The 9,349-nt window shown below is 47.7% G+C and overlaps 2 protein-coding genes across 2 annotated transcripts; one reads left to right on the top strand and one right to left on the bottom strand.

Moving 5' to 3' along the window:
- Window positions 1–97: 97 nt before the first annotated feature.
- LOC117137221 (carbohydrate sulfotransferase 11) lies at window positions 98–3,542 on the top strand. The gene is made up of 4 exons (XM_033298579.1): window positions 98–292; window positions 985–1,543; window positions 1,607–1,662; window positions 1,759–3,542. Exons 2-4 carry the CDS (start codon window positions 1,050–1,052, stop codon window positions 2,538–2,540), a joined length of 1,332 nt encoding a protein of 443 aa, XP_033154470.1. The 5' UTR covers window positions 98–292; window positions 985–1,049; the 3' UTR covers window positions 2,541–3,542.
- A 323-nt stretch (window positions 3,543–3,865) lies between these two features.
- Window positions 3,866–9,120, bottom strand: LOC117137210 (uncharacterized protein DDB_G0283357). Its single transcript, XM_033298569.1, has 3 exons — window positions 8,656–9,120; window positions 6,909–7,256; window positions 3,866–6,795 (listed from the first exon to the last, which is right to left on the bottom strand). Exons 1-3 carry the CDS (start codon window positions 8,795–8,797, stop codon window positions 5,099–5,101), a joined length of 2,187 nt encoding a protein of 728 aa, XP_033154460.1. The 5' UTR covers window positions 8,798–9,120; the 3' UTR covers window positions 3,866–5,098.
- Between the last annotated feature and the right edge of the window lie 229 nt (window positions 9,121–9,349).

The following is a 9,349-nucleotide window of genomic DNA, read 5'->3' as shown; positions in this document are numbered from 1 at the left end:
GCGAGGATTGTCGGCTTCCGAGGAGAGCAAAGCTGGCTCGGAACACCAGGGACCCGCAGCTGCGGCCATCCGCCGCCGACTGGCAGTTGAGAGCGAGTGGCCGCCGCGAGCAGGACGGCAGAAGCGGAGCAGGCAGCAGGAATCCCCGGGAGCCACAAGCAACACGTAACAGAGCGGTCCCAGGTGCAGGAGGGGGCTGGCGGAGAGGCGGGCAGCCGTAGGCTTTCAGTATACACAGGGAGCTCGCCCGAAAAGCAAAGGATAAATATTTCAACGCCCGCCGCGCTTCACAGTAAGTTAAGCCATATTCTGGCCAAGGATTACACGAGGGGTTAACTGCCCGGACATCTAGAAATAAACGCACAGCTGTGCTAACTACCAGCTAGTTCAGCTTCAACTTGGCTCAAGTGGTCTCCGAGGTGCCGTGAATACTTTGGGCTTTCGTGCCAGCAGCAGCTATTGGCGGCCAATTCCCAGTCCTGGCCACAAGTGAACCCATGGCAACATTAACCAGCAACTGGCGTTGCAACAGCGAGCACAACTTGCAGCAACAGCAATTGCACCACTGGTCATGTTGACGCTTAAGGATGACGTCCTACTTTCCGAGTCTTTCACTCGCTCAAGTGCGTCTGTGTTGGGGCCACGATGACGTAGTTTGCCAAGTCGCTATATGTGTGTGTGTGTGTTGGCCCAAATGTGTGCATGTGCTTGTGTATGTGAGGGTGTCGTTTGGTGTGTACACACCAACAAGTGTCGCCTGGCCAAAAGAGCCAAAGAGCAAGTCCCCCTTTCATTGAAGATTAATGCACACTTTCTGGCCAAAACAGAATCCGAAAGGGAATCTTTGGGATTGTTCTTACTGCAAGATACATATCTATCTATAAGATATTATACATGATTCACAGCCACATAATCCTTTCAAGCTTAAAGTTATGCTGTAACTTTATAATAATAAGTGATGAAATTTGTTCACACCCACCATAGAAACCACCGGCCATCCGTGGATCATGCAGCGAGCTCGCTGCAGGAATCCCTGGTAGATTCGCAAGATGCTCATCCGCCTGCGCTATGGAAGACGCCTGCAGACCTATCTGAAGATAGGTGCCTGTGTCCTGGTCGGCCTGTGCTACTTCGCCTTCCTCTTTCGCGAATCCCTCAATGCCTACGAGCACCGGGAGCGGGCTACGGCCGCGGAATTGGAAGCGGATTCGGAGCCATCGAAGCAGCAGCTCAAGCTGAAGCGGCAGCAGTTGCAGCGCCAGCGGATATTGGCCAAGCAGCAGGAGCAGGGTAAGGGCATCGCTGGGGGAAATGCCAGTGCAGGCAGCTCATCCTCGCAAGCAGCTGCTCCTCCGCCGCCGCCGGCCACCACCTTGAATCCCGTGTATGAGTACTCCGAGGAGCTGCACAGTAGGACGGAGCGGGAGCTGCAGCGGAGGAGCGAGCATCTGGCCGCCGTCTGCGATCGGTATAAGCTGCAGGAGAAGTACCCACCGAATCCCTGGGAGTTCTTCGTCTCACCTGGCCACAACAATCTCGTCTGGTTAGTGGGACATCCTATCTCTATTTTTTTTAGATTTTATTAACATTTTTGGTTGACTTTCAGGTGCAACGTCTTCAAGGCGGCCAGCAGTACGTGGATGTATTACTTTAATATATTAGGTAAGTTTTGAATTAAAAAATATAATAATCTCTATATAAAATATAGAGATTATTATATAATTGAATATTTTTTAATATTTCACTATGGATTTCCAGCTGGCTACGATGTGAAGTATCTGCAGAGGACAGAGACGCAGCCACTGGAGTTGGCCAGGAAGCGCTTCCCACGCCCGGAACTGGGCGAACTGATGGAGCTGCTGCCCAGTGCGCTGTCCTTCCTCTTTGTGCGCGATCCCTTCGAGCGGATCCTGAGTGCCTATCGCAACAAGCTGGAGGGCAACAAAAACACCTTCTACAAGGCGCTGGGCAACAAGATCGTGCATCGCTACAGGATGCGGAATCTGGGCGGACCCTGGCCGCGATGCGGACCCACCTTCGAGGAGTTCGTCCGCTTCCTGATCGCCGAGCATGCGGCGGGCAAGAGATTCGACGAGCACTGGGCACCAGTCTACAGCTTCTGCACGCCCTGCAGCGTTAACTTCACCATCATCGGCAAGACGGAGACGTTCCAGAGGGACTCGGAGTTCATCATACGGCAGGCGGGCCTGGAATCGCTGCTCCTGGGACTGGGCAAGCTGCCGCAGCGGAAGCAGCGCAAGATTGGCAACCAGGCGCGAAGTGGCGTTAAATCCGAGGCCCTGGTCGAGCGTTACTTCGCCGATCTCGACCGCTCAACGTTGGACCAATTGCTCAAGATATATCGCATCGATTTCGAGCTCTTTGACTACGACTATCGCAGGTACTACGACATGGTGCATCCGTGGAGTCTGGAGCAGAGCACTGCCACATCCGGTGGGCCGGCAGTCGCATCCACCAGTACCACACCATCGATAGCCTCTGGCCTGGCTGGCCATTCCACCCAGGGTCAGGCGACGTAGGTGCAGAGTTGGGTCAAGGAGTTTGGAATCGATCAGTCGTGAAACAATCTTATCATGTACCTTTTTACACGAAAACTCAGACCACAGACAAAGGAAACACTCTCCACACGATGAAAACAGAACCCAACCGAAGCTAACAAATCTACCAAAAAGTTTATGGCCAAATCAACGTTTTCCAAAAACGAAAAACCAAAAAAAAAAAACAAAAAACACTTGACCTCTCTTAGATAATGCCAAAGAAAAAGGAGCAAATGATGTAACGATTCGAAAGGAAACTTAGTTAGAAGATTTAGCATTTTGATGGATTTTTTCAGCCACCAAAATTCGAACACACGATACCCTACAATTTTACATGGCGTGGCATGTGTTGTGTTGTAGCTAGTTAATAAGTACCTACAATTTACAGATGCACTCTCAAACCAAACGGAAACACAGAAACACACACACACACCCACAAGAAAAGCGATATATTATATATATAGATATTATAGTTAAACGATATATACAGACCTCTTTACCTATATCGCGAATGCTAATCTTGAAGGCAAGGCTGGAGAGTTTATACAACCAGGAAGTGAGAAATCGTCTTACACCAAATGAAATTCTGTATTTACACGTATTTACAACCGAATCCCCAGATACCAAAACCCTCAACAACCACAACATATGGTACTTACTATTGTTAAGTTATTATATATACCTATATATTAACGAAATTTATAAACAGGTCTTGATCTAAGTCTATAACTTTTGTGGACTCTAGATACGTTTTTTCCTAGGCTAACGAAACAAGCGGAAAATATTCGATTTGCCGATATGAAAATGATACCAAAGAACGAAAGGAAAGTGTTTAGAACTTATAAAAAAAAAGTAAAAAGCAAAAACCCAACAGAAAAACTTTTCATGTGATGTTTAAGGATTTATTATAAAGACAGAGAATATTTAATTATTATACTTATACTGTATTTCGAACGATAATGATAACAAAGAATCGAAAAGTAACACGATATTATTCTAAATAAATTTAAATTTTCAAAACTTTTTTCGTTGTATGAATACAAGGCAACAAAGTCATTAAGAATAAATAATCTCTTTACCACTCGAACCTGAAGTTTTAAATGATTTGGAAAGTTTTCAGGTTGCTAACTATACATTCTGCAATGTACTCGATAAGCTCGTGCGATGGTGATGTAATATTTTTAAAAAGCTGTGTAATAATAGATTAACTGCACTTTGCTGATATAATAGTGTATGATGATTCACACCCAACCAACTGGCGAATATTGAATTGCAGTAAACAATTGGCAGTAAAAGACCTTTGTCGGTTTGTTTCATCATTATAAATAGTTTATTTTCATTGATCAACACAAACGAGTTATTTTAATATGCATATAGATAGGGCTGTATATAGTAGTAGTCATATGTATTTTCTTGTGTGCTCCACTGCGATTAAATGTAAAGTGTAATACAACTTCAAAAGTGAATGCTCGCCCTCACGTGGACTACGAATTACGACACCAATGGATCGATTTACCAGCTAGATGGTCTACAAATATATAATGTGTGTTTTTCAGTTTTGTTTCTAAAGTTTCATAAACTTCGATAACATTTAGTTGAGCCACATGGGTGACCGAAGCGGCAAAACATAAATAAATGGAGAACGACAAACATTAGGGTAGGATATTTAAAATTATTTATTGCAGAATTTATTCATCAATTCTTTTCAGATTTCTTTCGTCTCTCACGTTTTGAATGTGCTTCACGCGTTTCTTAAGTGTAATGTATATGTTTGTTTCACTACATAATAATAATAGTACTCGATACAAAGTAAAATAAAATAAAATAAAATAAGCTTAGCTTGCAACTAAAATTATGTACACGATAGGAATATTGATATCTGTATAGTTATATAGTATGTATAATTAATTGTGTAATATGTACAACAGCAAATACTTAGTAACGTTTGCCTACAAACATAATAATTCTTTATCTTCTCCACTTGCGCTGTGCATAAGGAAACTTGGGATGCATAAGAGAACAATAACGTGGCTGGTGACCCCGATGCGCATCGCAGGTCACCAGCTAGCTATGCAAACAAATAGCGTGTGTGTATGCAAACAGGTTAAATTAGAAATTCTTTTGGGCTGACCCTAAGGATTTGTTTAGCTCCGAGTTGACGAGATCTATATAGTTAAACATTCACGATTACAAGACTCAATACAGTGGATAGATAAACATACACACGGATACGTGTTGGCCAGTTTTGGGCCACAGGGCCTTGAGTCCAGACCCTGTGGTTCAGACCTGGCCCTAGAGTTCTACATAGAGATGGAGACATGCATGCATCGGTATCTAATAGTAAACACTTGGTTTTGGACATCTCTACTACATATGCTTAAACCAACTTCTTTGTCCAGGAGAACTACTGGCGCCATGGAACTCTCTGCTCTGCCATCAACTGCTCTGCTCCCCCGACTCTGATCCCTTCAGAGCCTCTGTCTCTTCGCTCTCTCTCCTGATCCACCTAGTCGTGATCCTGTCCAGCTCCCGGGGCTTGCTTACTCCGCCAATATCATCTTGATGTTGGCCACCTCGGACTCCAGGAGCTCCAGCTTCGACTTGAGCATCTGATCGCGCTCGGCACTGGTTACCACATTGGCCTCCTTGGGCGCCAGTAGCTTCCTCTGCAGCTGTGCCGTCCACTCCGCACTGGCGATGGAGATGCCGGAGTCCCTTTCGTCGCTGGAGTTGTCGCCGCCATCGTTCCAGGCCGGCGGCGATGCCCGATTGCAGTTGGGCTCCTGCTTGATGTGCTGCAGCGAGAGCAGCGCCGTGGCTGCCGCATCCTTGTCGCCGAGATGGGACTTGTGGCGCAGCTTGAGGGGCAGACAGTTGTTGGCATCGCTGCCCTGCTGCGGACTGCTACGCTGCAGCTGCAGAGGAGCCATGTGCGCCGGTTCGTGCTCCTGCTCATCATCGCCGGAAACAGCTCCCGATGAAGAGGCCGAGGACAGAGTGGAGGAGGTGGTGGAGGAGAGCATGTGCTCGTAGCTGGGTGAGCAGGCGCGTCGCGATAGATTTAGCACACTGGCCGCACTGCCGGACACCGATGAGCTACTGACCGCATCCACGGCACTGCTGCTCACAGCCGCCTCGACACTGTGGCTCCAGGCGGCAGCCGCTTCCAGATGATCCTTATAGGCGCTGGGAGCGGGCACGTAGAGAGCAGCGGACGGTGGCGGTGGTGGTGCTCCCACCACGGCTGCCGCGTTGTATAGAGCGCCGGCGGCCACCACCTTGCGCAGGCTGTCCAGATCCTCGGGCCTGACATTGCGGTTGAGTGCCTGCTGCAGTTGCACCTGGAGATTGGCAATAGTGGTGCTTGGCGGGCGGTTGTGCGGATCGGAGATGGCTGGCGAACTGGAGCCGGCACTGGGACTGGGCTCCTGCTGCTGCTGTTGCTGCGGTGGCTGGGAAATCTGTTGCTGCTGATGCGGCTGATGCTGCTGCGGCTGTGGCTGGTAGAGATGCTGTGTCTGGGACTGGGGCACAACCAACTGTTGTAAGTGCGTTGGTGGCGGCGCAACACCCGCATGATGTATGTGGTGGACACTCTTCACCGTGGCCTCTGGTCTGGCATTGCCATTGGGTCCGTAGATCAGTGGAGATAGTGGTGGACCCACTGGATAGCCATTGTGGCCACCTTGGGGCGATCCCTCGCCCGATCCACTGCCCGAGGGCGAGGAGCCCGAGGAGGAGCCACCACTGCCGCTCATCTTGGCGCGCTTCGTGTTGCTCAACACCTGCTCGCTGGTGGGCAGCGAGGCCAGGATCTTCTCCACGCTCACCAGATTCTCGCCGGAGATGTTGAACTTGTCGCGTATGGCGTCCAGCTGGGCCTTCAGCACATGGTTCTCTTTGGTCAGCTCGATGACGCGCTGCTCCAGAACCATGTCATTGTAGCGCCTTTTCTCCCGACTCCGCTTGGCCGCCTCGTTGTTCCTTCTCCGGCGATCCCAGTAGCTCTCGTCCTTCTTGTTGTCCGGCGTGAATTCGCGTTGCTTTCGCTGCGAGAAGAGCTCTTTCTGGGCGGCGGTCAACGCCGACTGGGGTCCATTGCCACCCTGTGAGGGCGACTGGGCCATCATTCCATCTCCATAGCCGCTTCCCGGAACATATTTGCCCAGGCTGTCGGACATGCCGCTGTCATTTGACTGCGGACTTATGGATCCGCCGTACATGGACAACGGATGCACTGCAAGGAGAGAAGGACATAGATTTAGTTCTCAAGCTTTGGAACTATAGATAGATGGATAATTGATATGATATGATCAGAGCCACTGCATCACTATATTCTTGGACACTTACAATTAGAAGCCTCGTTGGAGCTGCCGTTCATCGAGAGAGTCGGCGATATATTGGACAGCCGGACGTTGTTCATCATGGCGATGTTGGCTTTGTTGTGGCTGTTGGTGGGCGTGCCGCTGAGGACCTCGGGCATTGCTGTGGACACAGACGCCTCCGGATAGAGTTTGCCCGGCGGCGCTAGTAGGAGCAGCTTCTCCTCTTTGCCTCCGGTGGGGGGGCGTGGCCCGTAGGGAAAGTCGCTGCCGCTCAGCTTCTGCTGGCTGTAGTGATGCAGTTGCGCTAGCTTCTGCTGCAGTTGCTGCTGGTGTTGCAGGTGGCTGGTGTTGCTTTGAGCTTGGATGCGGGGAACTGCAATGCAAAAATAGAGAGGTTAGTCTCTTTAACATTCACAATTCCTTAAGAAGAGACGTGGTATATTTTATTATATTGCTAGATCAGTTGGCTCTTTATGTCAACTTATTATAACTTTGAAAAAAATTATATAGAACTTTTAAGATTTTTAAAGCTATTTCAAATATTTTCTGTTAGGAATTGGAACTATTGCGTTCTACCAATTTTTACAACACTCATTTCCTGCGCCTGGAAGCAGACAACACTTTTTGCAGCCCCGAAAATAATAAACAAACAAGACCTTGCCCCCAATTGAAAGCCAAGATTGCGCAGAATATCTCTTTCCTGCTACCAAAACAATATCACTTATCACCTATTTATGGCATTTCTTTCAAATGTTCTTATCTAGCTATGTGACATTTAGAATATACATATTTAGTAATACTAATCAGACTGAGCATTTGATAAGCTAACAAATTGACAAGGCGTCCGCCACTCAACGCAAAACTCGTTGGGTCCCCAAAATGTCTAATGCGATCTTGTCTGGCCAACACACACAAACGTGCAGAACTTTCTTTGTTCGATGGTCCTTGCCCTTGCTGCTTGCCCTCGTCTATAGCTTTACCGTTTGCTTTTGTTTTTAGCACAGGCATTTACACAATGATTACGGCGAATGATGCAAGAATCGGCGAGTGGGAGCGAGAAAGAGAGGGCGCGAGAATTAGACGACAAAGAACCAACACAATCACACACACACACAGACAAAGTGTTAGAATGTAAACAAGAAATCGCACATTGCACATCTGTGTGTGAGTGCGCCCCCGCTCCCGTTCCCTTGTACATCTTTCTCCCACTCTCTTTCTTTCTCACTCACCCTCACCATGACCATCGAATTGGCATTTACAGTTCAATGTGCTCGCAGACACAAACACACACACACACACATGCACGTACACTTAAGCGCTCTGGCGGCCAGACTCTGCCGACAACCCCTAAACGGGAGAGCAACAGAGAGGGCAACACAGAGAGCAGCGCTGCAGTCGGCATCTTGACAAAATTCACAAAAACAAAATGACTAAGCTTCGCCAGTCATTCCACAGCACCCCACTCAGCCCCCCATTCACCCACACTTTTTCGGGCTATTTTGTTTTGCGTCTCAATCTTTCGTGTGTTATTGTTTTCAGCCGACTAAGTTTAGTAAATATTCTAGAACTGATTAACAGTTGCCACTGTACTACGCAAAAAGAGCAGAAATATTTAAATATTATGATTGTCATCAGTTTTCACACAAATTCTCAACAGATTTCAAGATCAAACGTGGAGAGTTCGAAAATGCTGCTCAAAGAAGCACATAGTTTTAAACATTTCGTAACACAGATTTATTTGTTATTACTTTTCGTGGCACTTGAACACCTACATTTATTGTTGCTGGGATTATCCTGCTTGTAGTTATTGCTGTAATTCGTATCCGTATTGTTTTTGAGTATCAACAGATTTTTGGTCGTTGCAGCCGCTTTGAAAAAGTTCACTTTCTGTTCCAGCGTGCAGACAATCGACATAATGTTTTGTTGTTAGAACGACCAAATTGGCATTGTTTTTGTGTGCGCTTGCAGATATTATCCAAATCTTTTTGAAAATCGTTTTTCAAACACTTGTGCAGTTCGGGGCTTAGCCGATTTGACCGATTTAGTTGGCTAACGCGACGTTTCTGCGCTTGATGCACTTGGCCGAAATGCTTTTAACGGCTCGACCGACGGCTCTCACTTGCTTATCGCGGTTGTGAACCCGATCGGCTGTATATTATATGGTTTGGTAGTATAGGCTAGAGACTTATCGCGAGCGCCTGAACCGCTTCGAAAGAAGGCTGAATCGCAATTGAATTTGTAAAAGCATTTCTCCGACGAGCTGCTCGGCGGTCACGTTGTGGCAACACGCATCCGATACACGCGACCCAGCGTGTTCGCTCGCAACATGTTGCCAACGGTTCGATGCAGTAAAAGTGAAATTTCTCAATCGCCGCTTCGAACATGCACGAACATGCGCGTTGCAAGCGATCACATTGCCGTTGTTGTTGAGTAATCAGCGCGGCAATCTCGGCGAGAACAAAATCG

This window comes from Drosophila mauritiana, chromosome 2L (genome assembly GCF_004382145.1).
Source record: "Drosophila mauritiana strain mau12 chromosome 2L, ASM438214v1, whole genome shotgun sequence".
Classification (NCBI taxonomy): domain Eukaryota; kingdom Metazoa; phylum Arthropoda; class Insecta; order Diptera; family Drosophilidae; genus Drosophila; species Drosophila mauritiana.
The sequence above is the reverse complement of the archived record's forward strand: the minus strand, read 5'-3'. Positions and strand labels throughout refer to the sequence as shown.

Bases quoted from the DNA above. Each gene is read 5' to 3' on its own strand.
- LOC117137210 (XM_033298569.1), bottom strand. From the start codon at position 8,797: ATGTCGATTGTCTGCACGCTGGAACAGAAAGTGAACTTTTTCAAAGCG. The intron at 7,257-8,655 runs GTAGGTGTTCAA...TTTGCATTGCAG, and splicing joins TAATCCCAGCAACAATAAAT to TTCCCCGCATCCAAGCTCAA. The intron at 6,796-6,908 runs GTAAGTGTCCAA...CTCTCCTTGCAG, and splicing joins CTCCAACGAGGCTTCTAATT to TGCATCCGTTGTCCATGTAC.
- LOC117137221 (XM_033298579.1), top strand. From the start codon at position 1,050: ATGCTCATCCGCCTGCGCTATGGAAGACGCCTGCAGACCTATCTGAAG. The intron at 1,544-1,606 runs GTTAGTGGGACA...GTTGACTTTCAG, and splicing joins GGCCACAACAATCTCGTCTG to GTGCAACGTCTTCAAGGCGG. The intron at 1,663-1,758 runs GTAAGTTTTGAA...ATGGATTTCCAG, and splicing joins GTATTACTTTAATATATTAG to CTGGCTACGATGTGAAGTAT.